At 42.4% G+C, this 17609-nt stretch overlaps 1 protein-coding gene across 4 annotated transcripts in view; it reads right to left on the bottom strand.

Moving 5' to 3' along the window:
* Positions 1-1517: 1517 nt before the first annotated feature.
* LOC118362234 (bromo adjacent homology domain-containing 1 protein-like) overlaps positions 1518-17609 on the bottom strand; it is a 34432-nt gene continuing 18340 nt past the window's right edge. The window contains exons 1-7 of one of the 4 annotated variants that reach the window (XM_035742413.2): positions 16566-16991; positions 10588-12137; positions 6953-7314; positions 6370-6529; positions 5919-5998; positions 3973-4064; positions 1518-3810 (exon numbers count right to left, since the gene is read on the bottom strand). In XM_035742413.2, the coding sequence (XP_035598306.1) occupies positions 3621-3810; positions 3973-4064; positions 5919-5998; positions 6370-6529; positions 6953-7314; positions 10588-12130 (2427 nt within the window). In that variant the 5' untranslated portion in view covers positions 12131-12137; positions 16566-16991 and the 3' untranslated portion in view covers positions 1518-3620. Of the gene's footprint in view, positions 3811-3972; positions 4065-5918; positions 5999-6369; positions 6530-6952; positions 7315-10587; positions 12138-16565; positions 16992-17609 lie in introns of those variants that run through there. The other 3 variants (XM_035742410.2, XM_035742414.2, XM_035742415.2) reach the window with 3 other exon arrangements.

The following is a 17609-nucleotide window of genomic DNA, read 5'->3' as shown; positions in this document are numbered from 1 at the left end:
TAGCTGGGTGAGCGGCGACAGACTGCTGGTCTCTCTGGGTAGGCGCGGGTCGTAGAGGACAGAGGTACCTGATCACATGTAGCATCAGAAGAACAGGTAGATTCCGACAGGACGGGACAAGGGTGAAGCAAACAAGACGATAGTTTGGTTCTGGCATGAGAAACTCAAACGAGAATCTGACAAAGACAGAAGCAGGAACAGAGAGAGAAATAGAGACCTAATCAGAGGGAAAAAGGGAACAGGTGGGAAAAGGGTGAACGAGGTAGTTAGAGAAGATGAGGGACAGCTGGGGGAAGGAAAGGAAGAGAAGGTAACCTAATACGACCAGCAGAGGGAGACTGAGTGAAGAGAAAGAACAGGAACAAGACATAATATGACAATACATGACAGTGTGTGTGTGTGTATATATTTCCACTCATACCTCTGCAAGCTGCTGTAGAGATACACTTGTACAAGTTCCCTAGTGCAAATGGACTTCTGTCCTCCGCATGTTTCAGTGTACAGATGTTGTACAGTTTGGGTCAATCACAGTTACAAGGGGATACAAGTAAGAAGTTTACTCTTCATAAGCTTTTATCAAACATCAAACACACATGCTGTTAGACATGCAAATGTACCATGGTATTCAAAACCCAGAAGCTGATTGAGTGGTAAGAGAGCCTCATGCATATGCATGACACCCCTAATTACTGTATTGGATGAAAGACGCCACACGTCTCTATCTACTGGACACCCCCATCTCCTGATCCACTCAACAAGAAGACATGAATGGCCTCCATTAATTCACAAGGAGAGGTGGATCCATGTTTTCTAGTTAAGGATGGGTTTGGCGCAGACTTGGGAGTAGTGGGCCAAAAAACAGATGTCTTTGTCTGCTCTTCACACTCCTCATGGCGTCTCTACATCACGTCTGTATTTCCGGTACATTATCATGCCTTACTAAAGGGGCAATCCCACAGTTGAAACGATTACCGATTGCCTCCCTGCCACTGTTTCGGTAAAAAGCGGAGTAATGTGAGGAAACTGTGAAAGGTCAACAATTAAATATCTTTTCTCATATTGTTCCAATATTTATTGGATTGGAGGATCCATATGAAAGAACTTCTGGGTCTGTGGGTATCAAGTGTCTCCGGGTAAGAGTGCTGATCTAGGATCAGGTCTCACGGTCCATGTAATCAAAATTAATTGTGTTCTAAAAAAGACACAACTGATCCTACTTTGATGTGCTTGATGCATACAGCCCATGGAGACATCAATATTGGATTTGTCACAAGACAGAGAGATGTTAAATAAAACACTGAGAGATGAACTAGTATGACACCTTGTGGTGGGTTGTTCTTAGTACACTTCTCAGCCTGTTCCTAGCAACAGCTCACCCACCTTACAAGACCAGAAGGAAATTACACTTATATATATATATATATATATTTTTTTTTAAGTGGGGGGAGAAAAAGAGAAAGAAAAACATATGCATTTGCCCTATTGACTTTGCAACATCATCATATGAGACTCTTGGGTTAAAACTAATTATTTATTCCATTCAAATATTTGTATATTACATGTTAAATAATACAAACACTGTGCTGTGAATATTCTTTCCCAGAATTCCCAGAACCTCTAAAACTCGGAACATAATGCACACAAGAACAAAGAAACTTGGAATTGAGAGTTTTCTACGCCGGGGAATGAGTTGAATGGGGCATTTTATACACATTCTATACCCTTGTTGGTACAAACATTTCTTAGCAATTAACAGAATTTCATGAAAAAAAAAGGCATTTAAAAAAAGACGTAAAAAATAACAATAATCTTGGCCTACTTTTCATGGATAGTTCTTGGACACTGAGTCCACTGAGACAGGCAGGCACAACAGTCAAGTAAGAAACATCGATCACATCTTGATTGGACATAAAAAGGACTTGAGCGTGTAAGGAAGGTACTCCTATGGCTTGTGCCCTATACATCGAGATATGTCTTAGAAGCAGGTGTGTGTGTGTGTGTGTGTGTGTGTGTTGATCAGACAGGAAGCTTTTCCAGGAACTGTGATACCAAACTTTGATTCCCTCTAATCTAAGCAAACACATGTACATAAATCCACAGTGTGACTTCCATGTTAACGAATCAGTAGCATGTTCAGTTTAAGGACACAGTCGATGATCTCATAATGGAACATAGATTAGTGCACAGTAACATGGGGAGGGGCTTGTACTGAACTGTAGCTCCACCCACTGGCAACCTTGGTTTAGATGGAAGGCAGGTTTTTTGGTGAGGTGTGAACTGAACGTATTGGAGCTTGCATCCTAGATGTCGACCGGCGGGATGTAAGGCAAGTTATTATGGCTAATGGCAGTGCGTGTGTGGTGTTCAAACCCCCGTTCATTGGTCAATTCAAGGCAGGGTAGTAGGGACAAACAATTATCGTGGGGGTTGTTCTCATGCTGAATCCCAAACCAGTCCCTTCCCCTCTCCCCTCCATTTGTACTTTCACACTCACCTCCTTCATATGAACAAGTGTCCCAAAGCTGAGGGTGTGACAATGACCAAACCCTTCGATAGCCACTTCGACCAAGCCAGCAAAGCTGCCTGTTCCAAAGCGAAGAGCTATTCCAACATGTAAACACAATATATTTTGTACAATTTCATACAAGAGAATGGAGCATTTGTTGTGTCTGATTTTATATCTTGTAAAATGACCAGGGGAATTTGTTCATTTGAATTTCATGCTCTTATTATTTAAATGTCATACATGAGTTGCATAATTCAAGTCAAGAGTGTGTCTCGGTTTATTTAATCCTCTCGCCACTCTGGGAGTTTTGTCAGAAACACGTGACTACGTAGGGTCATGAATTGGTAGGGGTGAGGTATAGTTGATAGGGGTAAGGTATAGTTGGTAGAGGTGAGGTATAGTTGGTAGGGGTGAGGTATAGGCGAGAGGCTGGTTTGGGATTCACTGGTACTTTACCTCTAAGACAATGCAGACAGAGAGTTAGTGTTTGGCGAACGCCTGGATCATTTCTACTTAGGAATGATAATTATCTCGTAGTCGCCTTCCTTGCTTTGAAAATACTAAATAATGCACTCTTAAATTACTTTAAAAAAATGTAATTAAAAATTCTCCATATAGAAATAAATATTTCTCTGCACTTAAGCCAATTAAACCTTAAACTAAAGACTAAATCAATACAGATAAATATGTTAAGCCACCATCTAGATTAGATTCATGAGTCATCCCATTAAATACAAAACAAGTCTTAACTGATACCATCTGCCAACACAACGTAACTAATAACCCACATAGATACAGGCAAAGTCATGGGACGATGCGAAAATAAAATAAAAATTTGGCAAATCAGTTTTATTGAAGGGGATTTGTGCTTGGGATGATAAAACACAATTCCTCTTTGACCAAGTGTGACCCTTCGCAAATCCTCTCAAGAGTGAGAGATAGAGACATTGGGCAAAAGCACTTCCAGACTTAGAGACTTCCTCTGCCTAAAACTGTCAACATCTTCCACTCCTTTCAAAACAGAGTGGCTTTTGGTCGGTCTCAAAATCCTGTCTTTTCAGCTCTCTCTTTCACTGTTTAAGATTCCTCCGTTCCACCACCATCCACACAAGTGCTACTGCAGACTCTTCAGGATGCGTCCATAGCGGAAGTCGTAGACGTGGCGACACATGAACACCAGGTCGGGGTCGATGTCCGTTGGCACACAGCAGTGGGCAGGGACGGCGTATTCGACAGAAGGCGGCACCACTCTGGTGGCACTTTCAGGGAGATCCTCCCCCCGACGAGTCACCAAAGCACAATATCTGAAACACCAAGCCAAAGGACATGTCAAAAAGACTGCGCAAATAAGTGAACAAATGCAATGCAACAAATAAAATGTAATAGAATCCCACTCAACATCTTGTGTCTCCCACATACTATTCATTCTCACACCCCATCTCCCATCAGAGATGAACAGACCGTACCTACAGTACTGTGCTAACGTCAAAACGTAGCACTTGTCTTCGATGCAGGCCACACTGTTTTCATCCTGATGCCGAGATGCAAAAATTTCATTCTGGAAATGAAGTTGGGTGACAAGAGGAGAGAGAACTGAATCTCATGAACCAAAACAAATCAAATGTTTGTCACATGCGCCGAATACAACTGGTGTAGACCTTACAGTGAAATACTGAATACAACAGTGAAATGCTTACTTATACAAGCCCTTAAAAACCAACAATGCAGTTAAGAAAAAATAAGTGTTAAGTAAAAAAATAGATAAAAGTAACAAATAATTAAAGAATAGCAGTAAAATAACAGTAGCGAGGCTATATACAGAGCTTACCGGTACAGAGTCAAAGTGCGGGGGCACCGGTTAGTCAAGGTAATTGAGGTAATATGTACATGTAGGTAGAGAGTGACTATGCATAGATTATCAACAGAGAGAAGCAGCAGCGTAAAGAGATAGTTCAGCATATTGAACATACTGTAGTTCAGCATATTGAACATACTGTAGTTCAGCATATTGAACATACTGTAGTTCAGCATATTGAACATACTGTAGTTCAGCATATTGAACATACTGTAGTTCAGCATATTGAACATACTGTAGTTCAGCATATTGAACATACTGTAGTTCAGCATATTGAACATACTGTAGTTCAGCATATTGAACATACTGTAGTTCAGCATATTGAACATACTGTAGTTCAGCATATTGAACATACTGTAGTTCAGCATATTGAACATATCAAAATATGTCATTTCTGAACGATCCCTTAACTACGTGTCTGACATCATCATCATAAAGACCCATTTGGGAAGATCTATACAGACTTTTCTGATGTGCAAACTGACTAGCCAAACCCTCAACCAAACCCTTACCCAATTCTAAAATATCCGTTTTCACACAGAAAATTCTGCATAGCCCTTTTCAACCAACTTCTTCATCAGGAAATCACCCTTGCATTGGGAATTCAAAAATGGTGCAGTCTAAGTTTTGATTTAATCCTAGCTGGTTATCATTTCAGAGACTTCCGTAAAGCAGAGCAGTAGCTTTGGTCTTCTCGAAGCCCAGGGTATCCAGCAGAGCACACTGTAGTAAAACCTTTTACAACCCTAATGAAAATCATTTTTTTCATTGGACGAGTTCAGCTAGTGCCTCCCGGTTTCAAAACGCTTTCTCCCTACTGAACACGCCCCAACTCTCTCTCGCAGAGCATTGTGAATAAGGCTGCTGTTTAGTATTCATAGCCTGGGTGAACAAAGTATGTTTGTTCCTGGGGGATATTGACAATGGGAAGCCTGTGCAGCCTATTTCTCCAGGAAATACATCATAAAATGGAAACAGTGTGTTTGCCATCTCTTTTCCCAGGCTGAGTCTGCACAAACATTGTAGATGGCATCCACATTGTGAACTGGGCTTTCTGGAGAACTCACCATACAGTGTGAACTGGGCTTTCTGGAGAACTCACCTTACAGTGTGAACTGGGCTTTCTGGAGAACTCACCTTACAGTGTGAACTGGGCTTTCCGGAGAACTCACCTCACAGTGTGAACTGGGCTTTCTGGAGAACTCACCTTACAGTGTGAACTGGGCTTTCTGGAGAACTCACCTTACAGTGTGAACTGGGCTTTCTGGAGAACTCACCTTACAGTGTGAACTGGGCTTTCTGGAGAACTCACCTTACAGTGTGAACTGGGCTTTCTGGAGAACTCACCTTACAGTGTGAACTGGGCTTTCTGGAGAACTCACCTTACAGTGTGAACTGGGCTTTCTGGAGAACTCACCTTACAGTGTGAACTGGGCTTTCTGGAGAACTCACCTTACAGTGTGAACTGGGCTTTCTGGAGAACGCACCTTACAGTGTGAACTGGGCTTTCTGGAGAACTCACCTTACAGTGTGAACTGGGCTTTCCGGAGAACTCACCTCACAGTGTGTGTTGGGATTTCGTCCTCCCTGTGTGTGTTCTGGGCGGTAGAACCAAAACAGGCTCATCATCATCTCTCCTGAGGACACACAAACAGTGCCATTTTCAGAGTGAGAAGAGGACTACCAAAGTCTAATTGAACATTTGATGTGATGTGTAGGGAGCCCATTCATAATCATTTAAACTTTTTTTGTCACATTCTACAAAAGTTTGCGGCAGACAGAGCATTTGATTGCTGACTGGAATGCCAGATGGAGTAATATGAAAAAGTACAAAACCTGGCCATCAGTTGCCTGGCACACTGTCTGTGCCAGGCAAGCTCACTTGAGCGCCGACCAAGTATTTAAAACAAAAGCAACACTATTTGAAGCGTTTTTTAAAAACAAGCCTATCGTTTTGTATCATCCATTTGTATCAGTTTAGCTACGTGTGAAAGAGGCAGAACTTCACCTGATTCGGGGTCCTTCCACAGGGCTGAGATTTTGGCTACGTAGGGCAGAGACTTCTTCCTGGTACCGGAGCGCAGCAGGACTGTGTCTCGAACACGAATGACCTCCCCGTCCCGCTGTACTCCTTCGAAACATTTGCGCAACACTGTCGTCTCTTCCCCCTGGAAACATAGTCATTATGTCATTGTTGATGGCACATACTATTAACATTGTTGTTAGCCCATGGTAACCACCCGGTTATAAACAGTATTGTTAGCACATGATAACCACCTGGTTATTAACAGTACTGTTAGCACATGCTAATCACCCTGTTATTAACAGTATTGTTAGCACATGGTAACCACCTGCTTATTAACAGCATTGTTAGCACATGCTAATCACCCATTTATTAACAGTATTGTTAGCACATGCTAATCACCCGGTTATTAGCAATGTTTTTAGCACAGAAGTAAGAGTGGATGGTAATAATACCATACATGCATACAGACTAAGTTTTCCTTCAGAGGAAATTCTAATATTCTGTAGCCTCAACTAGCTATCTGACAAGGCACAACCAGTATCTCTTAACACAGAGCGACACATACCACAGTGAAAACCTCCTTCTCGAAGGCCACGCCCACGGGCAGCCAGCCATTGGTTGCCCGGCGACGGGTGATCCTCTGCTGCTTGGCAGCTCCGCTGACGGCAGGCCCCAGCTGATGCTCGTCTCGAATATAGGAGTCACCACATACCCCAGACCGAGAGCTGCTGGGTGGCTTTGCACGCTGAGGACACTCCCTGGTCACTTGCAGCGTAATCCTTGGTTGGCCTGGGTCCGATAGAGGGTTCTGGAGGTGGGGCACTGATTGGCCGGCTGGGGGAGCGCTGGCGGTGGCAAGGCAGCCTTGTGTGGGGAAAACTGGGACAGAGGGGGGGCTGTGGTCCTCCAAAGGCGGGGAGTAGTCTTCTGTGAGGAAAAGTGGAACAGTCAGACACTGGAGTAATCAGTCTCTTAAACTCACATCTTACTTCACATTCATCCTCTCCTTTCCTGCCATGGGGACACTGTTTCAGTGCCACTGACGCTGTGTGCAGTAGAGATAAGAACACGATCTGTATCCTCTGTCTTAAATTGTAGCTTTGAGCCACAGGGCTGGCCACGGGGCTGGCCACGGGGCTGGCCACGGGGATGGCCACGGGGATGGCCACGGGGATGGCCACAGGGCTGGCCACATCAGAGTAGCAGAGATGGCCATTTGTTGTGGCCTGATGGTCCCCCAGACAGGCAGTGTGGAATCAAATAGCTGGCTAGGGATATTGAGAGTGATCAGAGGGAGGGAACATACATCTATCTGTACAAGCAAAAAGCTCTCTGAGACATTTACAAAGAGCGCACAAGTAAAAAGGGGTAATAAAATAATCTTGGATGTTACACATCCACTGAACAGCCAATATGCAGCACTGCCTTCAGGGCGCGAACCAACAGAGCTGCTACAAGTTTTGTACAAGCAACAGTACGGCTTTGAAATGAAAACGGATGGCTGTGACTTCCATTTTTATCTTGTATATACCTTGTCAGCATTTGTATCCATTATGTGTTAATGTTGCTGTCTATATGTTCAAATCTTTCTGTTATCCGACTTGACACAACTGAACCTTCTGGAATAATGGAATAATTATGATACTGTAATAGTGATGTAGTGGAGAGATGTTTTTTAGTGAATAGTGTTTAGCCACCTATTATGCAAATATTCTACTTATATATCTTTAAAAAAAAAATGTTATTATAGCATTTATGTTACTTGCCTCCCATCATCTCAGTCAGCACTCATTTACCACTACTGTTCCTGGAAATCTATGATTCCATCAGCTGATGCATGATTGGCTCTGTACACAATGGTAGTGGAGACGCTGTAATGTAATGTAGGAGTGTGTGTGTGGAGTCTTTGAAAACCCCAAAGGAATCAACCCACCACACTAGTGTAGTGCAGGTTCACCTGAACATTAAGGCCAGCTAGGATGATACAACAAATGTCACATTATAATAGACTCTCGCAATCGGATAGCTTGTGGTTAGTAGGAAATTAAAACAGAAGTCTCCATCACTTCTCTGGGGAAAAGGGTCAATTTCTGTGTCACATCAAAGCAGGCAGCTCAACAGAGGCAAGACATTGTCAAATACCAATTTACCTCAGCTAATAGCGCCTCTGAGCAGACTAGCCAACGACACGCCATATTGATCTGTAATCAGCATACTTAAATGAAGTCATGAGTGCTGCTGTGGTCCCCGACAAATACGATCTGACCACAGACCAGCTGAGAACAAATTCCCTCAGTAAGAGTAGCCCTGTTCTGGTCGTCATCCACTGCTCCGGAGGCAGTGACTCAAGTACTGTAAAGGGGCTATGGGACTCCTGGCTGAAATGACATGTGGAATCATTTCAGTCTGTCTTGTCTTGTGTGTGTGTGTGTGTGTGTGTGTGTGTGTGTGTGTGTGTGTATATATATATATGGTTTGTTAAGTTTTATGGCAGAGCTCGATACTGTACACACAAGACAGGCTGAAATGATTCCACATGTACCCGCAAAACACCAGTCAACGCCAGTAGTGAAGAGCCGACTCCGGGATGCTGGCCTTCTAGGCAGAGTTGCAAAGAAAAAGCCATATCTCAGACTGGCCAATAAAAATAAAAGATTAAGATGGGCAAAAGAACACAGACACTGGACAGAGGAACTCTGCCTAGCAGGCCAGCATCCCAGAGTTGCCTCTTCACTGTTGACGTTGAGACTGGTGCTTTGCGAGTACTATTTAGTGAAGCTGCCAGTTGAGGATTTGTGAGGCGTCTGTTTCTCAAACCTGTCCTCTTGCTCAGTTGTACACTGGGGCCTCTCACTTTTCTTTCTATTCTGGTTAGAGCCAGTTTGCGCTGTTCTGTGAAGCGAGTCGTACACAGCGTTGTACGAGATCTTCAGTTTCTTGGCAATTTCTCGCATGGAATAGCCTTCATTTCTCAGAACAAGAATAGACTGACGAGTTTCAGAAGACAGTTAATTGGCCATTTTGAGCCTGTAATCGAACCCACAAATTCTGATGCTCCAGATACTCACGTAGTCTAAAGAAGGCCAGTTTTATTGCTTCTTTAATCAGAACAACAGTTTTCAGCTCTGCAAATATAATTGCAAAAGGGTTTTCTAATGATCAATTAGCCTTTTAAAATTATAAACTTGGATTAGCTGACACAACGTGCCATTGGAACACAGGAGTGATGGTTGCTGATAATGGGCCTCTATATGCCCATGTAGATATTCAATAAAAAAAATCTGCCATTTCCAGGTACAATAGTCATTTACAACATTAACAATGTCTACGCTGTATTTCTGATCAATTTGATCAAGTTTTAATGGACAAAAAGTGTGCTTCTCTTTCAAAAACAAGGACATTTCTAAGTGACCACAAACTTTTGAACGGTAGTGTATATATGACCACTGGGAGTAAATGGGGTTTGGTTGATCAGAGAGCACAGCTTGGCATCTCCAGACGAATAGTCCACAGCTTCAATAGTAAATACAGTACATTCTATTTACACAATCTGTGGTGATTACTCATTGGACCTACTCACGCAACTAATGGCTAGAGTGGCGAGCAGGGATAAAGAAACAAAGTTCAGCTCAGGACTGTGGATTTAAACCCTACTGGGCTTTTAGATCCCACTGAATGAATCCCTAGAACTCATAATCCTAACCCTAGAACACCTAATCCTAACCCTAGAACACCTAATCCTAACCCTAGAACACCTAATCATAACCCTAGAACACCTAATCCTAACCCTAATCCTAACCCTAATCCTAACCCTAGAACACCTAATCCTAACCCTAGAACACCTAATCCTAACCCTAGAACACCTAATCCTAACCCTAGAACACCTAATCCTAACCCTAGAACACCTAATCCTAACCCTAGAACAACTAATCCTAACCCTAGGACACCTAATCCTTGAACACAACTGAACAACTTTCTTGAAAACTTTAGATTCTTGCCTCACCTGTGACATTTCTGATTCTCTGTATTCTAAAAAAGGTAAAAACATGAGAATTTTCTCGGCAGATTGTAGCTGATTTGACTGATTGACTAAAAAAGGTCACTGAGCCATCTCAAATATGCAGTTAACACTCTGCAATCATCATGACCCATTCACATCATTATTACTACATATCTATAGGCATTTCTGCCTTCTCTTACCCAACTTGGTGTTATGGCTGCAGCTGGAGCAACCTGCATTATAGCAGCACCCCCTGCTGGCGAGGGTTGTTACTGCTCTGTAGGGGTAGCGACTGATTCTGCAGGCTTCTCCATAGCAGTAGAACGGGAGGGAGATTCCTGAGGGGTGGGAGCTGGTCGGGGACAGCAGCTTGGGACTCTGGACCCCACCAGGGCACAACGTGATGGAGGCCACAGAAGAGGGCGGGTAGGGCATGGGGCTGGAGCTCATGGAGGTCATGAGGGTAGAGGAGGTCTTGTGGTGGGCAAAGTGGACATAATAGCCTGAGAAACATGGGTAAGGGTGGGGGGCTATGGTCAGGGCATGTGGGTGGGCAAGGGAACGGGGAGAAAGGAGGCGGCCCTTGGAGAGCGAATGCTCCTCAAGTTCGTCGTCACCGAAGCTCTTTTGGCCAAGGAACAGGACCAGTCGGTGGCAGTACTCCCCCAACCTTTCCTGGGAGCAGCAGCATAAAGAAGGAGTCGCCTGGGTCTCGACTGGCTCCTCCACAGACTTCATCGGGTAGCCAAGGAAGGATCCACACTGGAAGTCAGATCTGATGGAGCCATTCCCCCCTGTAGTCCCCTCCCACTGTGGTTCTGGGTGGAAGTATTCCCTTTTACAGAGATTACAGGATTTCTGAACCAGCTGTGGCTGGACCTGGTATTGCCTGTGATGGATTTCATGATGATGCTGTTTCTTTAGCTTGATCCTCACTACCCCACTCAGCTGGTTGCAGTTGGCCTTGGCCCCCCGGTGTTTGGCTTTGAAGGAGGTGCTGGTGATCTTGAGCAAAGCAGCAGCATTGAGGCTGGCCTGACGCCGAGGGGTGGGACCGTACAGACTCAGCAGACCCACATCCTCCATCTTCATAGTCTTTTGGTATGTTTTGGAACTTCCAATTCCACAAATGTCTGATTTTGCCACCTTAGGACCACTTGGGGTGTTATGGCCCAAAATGATTGTATCCTTTGCCAGATTCCCATTGGAATGTAGCTTATTTACGAGTCTGGACCCTTGCGGATGTTCTCTGTATAAGAGCAGACTATTTACAGCCTCCGCGTTGAGAGAGGCCAGCCTCCGTTTGCGAGGTTCCACGACAGGTAATGTGCATAACACTTTTGATTGATTGTTTGGTTTCGGCGCTAGCCGATAGGCTTTGCAGGTCTTTTGTCTAGACTTGCAGGGCTTGGTCCTTCCAAGCACCAGGCTATGGCTCCCTTCTTCTTTGGTCTCTATTGGAGCTTCCAAGCAGCTCTCCTTGTCCTCATCACCGCTCGACTCCAGACGAGTGAGAAGGACTCGACAGTCGAGGCTGTCCCCCTCGCACAGATCCAGCTTCCTGCCCTCCTCCTCTTCCCACAGTTCATTGCTCTCCTTCACACTGCCTCTCTTTACCTCCTTGGGCCTCCCTCTTTTTAGTTTTGGCCGGGCTCCCCCCACCATGGCCTCTGCATGTGGAAGACCTACCTGCTCCCAGGAGTCACTGGGGCGGTATCTGCATGGGTCATCACATCCCTTCATACAGACCCTGGGGAAGGAGACCAAGAAATCAATACATGGGGATAGTTTTTTTTTGCAAAAACCGACATGACAGTGGATGAATGCCCAAAAAGAAAGTTTGGCTCAATACAGTTTTTATTACGCCCATAAAAAAAACACCCATAAAAAAACAGCTATATTTTATCTGCTGAAACACTGATGTGGTTGACCACATATTTTGCAACTAAAGAGTAAGCCTGTAGTAGAAACGGTTAGTACAGAGGGGATATGGGTTTCAAAAAGTGACAAGGTCAGAAAGATACCGCTGCTGACTGACATAGGATCATATCGATGTAGGAATTACCCAACACACACACACACACACACACACACACACACACACACACACACACACACACACACACACACACACACACACACACACGAAAGCAAAATCTTGCCCTTATCCTATTGTGCAGATCCAAGTGACTCATCATACAAGCTTCAGATTCTACTTTATCTACATCCTCACAGAATAAATTACAATAAACGTTTAGCTCTCGGGAAATACAATCACACTCTAGTCATAATGTCTAAGAGTGGATTGTCATTAACAAATAGGAAAATCGCCACTTTCCACAGTCGCTTTCCACAGTCGCTTTTCCAATACAAAACCTAAAACCTGAAATGACCCATAGTCTTCTGAAGACTTATGATGACTTGCTTTCTCTTACGACACTTAATCTTCTATCATACTATGAACTGAAGGTCGACCGATTAATCGGAATGGCCGATTAATTAGGGCCGATTTCAAGTTCACAACAATCGGAAATCGGTATGTAAATATATATTTTTTTACGCCTTTATTTAACTAGGCAAGTCAGTTAAGAACACATTCTTATTTTCAATGACGGCCTAGGAAGAGTGGGTTAACTGCCTTATTCAGGGCAGAACGACAGATTTTTACCTTGTCAGCTCCGGGATTCAATCTTGCAACCTTACAGTTAACTAGTCCAACGCTCTAACCACTTGCCTTTCATTGCACTCCACGAGGAGACTGCCTGTTACGCGAATGCAGTAAGAAGCCAAGGTAAGTTGTTAACTAGCATTAAACTTATCTTATAAAAAAACAAATCAATCAATCATAATCACTAGTTAACTACACATGGTCGATGATATTACTAGTTTATCTAGCATGTCCTGGGTTGCATATAATCGATGCAACGCAAGGGGATGATTTAACAAAAGCGCATTTGCGAAAAAAAAGTAGTAACGATTGCACGACTGTACCTAACCATAAACACCAATGCCTTTCTTAAAATCAATACACAGAAGTATATATTTTTAAACCTGCATATTTAGCTAAAATAAATCCAGGTTAGCAGGCAATATTAACCAGGTGAAATTGTGTCACTTCTCTTGCGTTCATTGCACGCAGAGTCAGGGTATATGCAACAGTATGGGCAGCCTGGCTCGTTGCGAACTAATTTGCCAGAATTTTTACGTAATTATAACATAACATTGAAGGTTGTGCAATGTAACAGGAATATTTAGGGATGCCACCCGTTAGATAAAATACGGAAGGGTTCCGTATTTCACTGAAATAATAAACGTCTTGTTTTTGAGATGATAGTTTCCAGATTCGACCATATTAATGAACAAAGGCTCATATTTCTGTGTGTTATTAATAATATAATTAAGTCTATGATTTGATATTTGATAGAGCAGTCCAATTGAGCGATGGTAGGCACCAGCAGGCTCGTAAGTATTCATTCAAACAGCACTTTAGTGCATTTTGCCAGCAGCTCTTCCTTGTGCTTCAAGCATTGCGCTGTTTATGACTTCAAGCCTATCAACTCCCGAGATTAGGCTGGTGTAACCGATGGGAAATGGCTAGCTAGTTAGCGGGGTGCGCGCTAATAGCATTTCAAGTGTCACTCGCTCTGAGACTTGGAGTGGTTGTTCCCCTTGCTTTGCATGAACATCCAATAGTCAAAGGTATATGAAATACAAATGGTATAAAGAGAAATAGTCCTACAAATACTATATTGACTACAACCTAAAACCTCTTACCTTGGAATATCGAAGTCTCATGTTAAAAGGAACCATCATATGTTCTCATGTTCTGAACACGGAACTTAAACGTTAGCTTTTTTACATGGCACATATTGCACTTTTACTTTCTCCAACACTTTGTTTTTGCATTATATAAACCAAATTGAACATGTTTCATTATGTTTCATTATCTATTTGACGCTGAATAGATTTGTATTGATGTATTAAGTTAAAATAAGTGTTCAATCAGTATTGTTGAAATTGTCATTATTACAAATAAATAAAAAATAAAATACAAAAGTCGTCCGATTAATCGGTATCGGCTTTGAAAAATCATATCGGCGTTGGAACATGTCATAAAATCAATCTGCAACCATTCAAATGTTGGTGTGACTACTACCCCCTGAAATCAATGCAGGAAAACACCCATAACTGTAAACTAGTCACCCCCCAATTAATTTGTTTGATATCATGAGGCAGTGGGAATTTCTTATGACATGAATGGAGGAGGTTTTATTCACACATCCAAGACCTAAACATCCCTACCTTACAGGAACCCAGTCTGCCTTCCTATTGATGGTAGTAGTTGATAGTTGTAGTTCTGTTATTCCCACAGATCAGTTAGAACAGAAGTACAGGAGAGACCTGCCTCTATGCCTCATTTGTATTTATTTGCAATTTAATTTAATCTTTATCGGTCAAGAACACATTCTTACCAGGGAACAGTGGGTTAACTGCCTTGTTCAGGGGCAGGACGACAGATTTTTACCTTGTCAGCTCGGGGATTCGATCCAGCAACCTTTCAATTACCGGCCCAACGCTCTAGGCTACCTGCCGCCCCATATGCATGATTACTACCCAACACAAGTGGCGTACAGATCTGGGTACCCTTAAGTACGAGCTTTGGATTGCCAGATAAGTGGGGTTTGCACTTTTGGAATGATTCCATTGAGTTGTGCCAAGCAAAAGCTCAATCAAGTACAGTATTTGAAAGAAACTGAACTGAACACAGGTCTGGTCCTTTTTATCTTCACAATATCCTTTCACTGGTTTCCTCCAATCTTTCAGAAACAAATAGCGACCTTTTCAAACCCACTACTGAGTCAAGATTACAATTAGATAAGACTAGAAGAAGAAGAAAAACAGATGCCTGTGGTTTTGGTCATATTGTTTTTTAAAGTTTATGATCATTTAATTTACAAATCAATACTAAGATGTGTTTAAGAGAATAATCCCCCACAAGTATTAAGAGCATAACCAAATCAAAATGTAATTGTTCTTGTCTTTCTTCCCTATTTTCCTATTCTATAGCAGACATTCGTTTTAAATAACAACCACAATAACGGTAAGTCGACTTGATTCTAAAAAAAAACATTTTTAGCCTTGCACTTCCAAACATCCCACAATTTGGTTGGACATTATTTCCTGAGGACCATGAAATGTAATACACGAGAAAGACTAATTTAATTTACAGATAACGAGAGAACAGAAGGAGACACGCATTGAGTTTCTGTGTATGGATATCAAATCAAGTTGCTTCATTGGGATACGACAGAAGGCTATGCAACGGATCAAGTGTAACTGACGCACATTGTTTTCTACAGACACGCTATATTGAGAAAGGGTCAAACTCTGAATAAGAAACATATTTCTATGCTAGGCCTATAGCATCTAAATTATATTTCCTCTTTCTTTTTTTTATTATTTTACTTTCCATCACACCAAAAGTTGGTGTTGGAGAAATATTTGCAGTTTGCGCCACAATGAGTGACCAACACATTGCAAGTAGATAGTGAAAAATAGCCTACTGCTGGATATGGAATAGCCTAATAATCTAACGGTATCATCGTGTAACCCACAAAACCTGCCCTAAACTCAAATAATACTGAGAGAGAGAGAGTCAAAATACCATGGATATGTTGAGGGAAGCGACCTTGCGCTACAGTGCAGTTCCCATAGGGCGTTATATCAATGGAATCCATATCATCACGTTCCGTATTATCACCGTCCGGGTTTATCAGATGTATTTATCACCATGATGAGCACGAGGCTATACAACCACTAGATCGGAAACACACATTATGATTAACTAATAACTAATATGGGTGTTCATTACTACTAATCGAATATTTAATATTATAGGCGGTCATTATGGTCTGCCCAGAAACCCAAATTATGAGATTGATAATGCGTTGCCAGAATCTGTTCTGAATGATTGAGTTCGGCCATCGACATGGGATATTCTAACATGATGACAGGATGTGGTATAATATCAAAAGTAGGGGTTCAGGTGGATGCAGGCCAGGAATGACTATGGTCACTGACTAAGCGTAATAAAGCGGTTATAAGCATGTTATTACATCGTCACTCACTCAATTAGCATTTACATTAAATATGACGTATATGCGCTATGCAATTTTACCTTGGGTCCCGATGGAAGATCGGTTTGAGTCCACTCTTAATTCAGATTACACCTTTTATAAATTATGACCAGAGTCGAGGTGTAATTTAGAAAAAAAACGAGCGCCCAATAGAGACGTGGTAAAACGGGGACCTACTTCCGAAGTAGCATGTTGGAGATAATATCCATGCGCTGCATTAAGAGACTGCTGTTGCGCTGGGACATCGAGTAAAATATCGTTAATGAGAGCTACGATTTTCTCAAAAGATTCCTATTATCGAAGTTTACCGAGGTCAAAATGAACTGCCAGTAATTGCAATATCGCTCTGTTCTACCTTCAACGATCAAGTTTTCTCCGACAATTAAAACTTGCTGCATGAATCAAACCTGCTTCACGACACTGCGGCGCCCTGACCTATGAGAAAATCAATATCAAGCGGAAACTTTGTTACAAAGTCTTCATTGAATCAACCCCAATCGGAAAATCTCCAAACTAAATGTAAACCAATGACAACGACGGTATTGCGAGTCTTTGAAATCTAGGTTGTCCAATCAAAGTCTATTTCCTCCATGGGATGGAACAAATTCAGTTCAGGCTATCCAATGTCCACCTATCAAAACAATACAACGGTGAAATACATTTCAAATCAATATCCAGCAATGAAAGTATAGGCCTAATTAAACCTATATGAAATCCATGCCTCTTTTGCTCCTATTGCTTTGAATAACATTTTGAACATCCACTAGGTTATTATAGCTTACTTCTCAACCATAGCCATTCTAAACATAAAGGCTCTCTGATGTTTGCCTGAGGACTCAGAAGTGAATTATTTCACTGCTCCATCTTCGTTGCATGCTTCAATCTGAGACTGCCATCATTGAAGTCGTTTGTGGTGAAGTCGTTTGTGGTAAAGTCAAAATGAAGGGGTGTTGTACAATACAAAGTAAATCAGCGATTGGATCATCTCTAACCAATCAGAGTATCAAAGATAATGATGACTTATTCTGGATCTAGCCCAACCCATCGGTTTCTGGGATCAATCAGAACGTTTAGAATGCGTTTGC

This window comes from Oncorhynchus keta, chromosome 29 (genome assembly GCF_023373465.1).
Source record: "Oncorhynchus keta strain PuntledgeMale-10-30-2019 chromosome 29, Oket_V2, whole genome shotgun sequence".
NCBI classification, from domain to species: Eukaryota; Metazoa; Chordata; class Actinopteri; order Salmoniformes; family Salmonidae; genus Oncorhynchus; species Oncorhynchus keta.
This window is presented reverse-complemented; position numbering and strand designations above follow the sequence as displayed.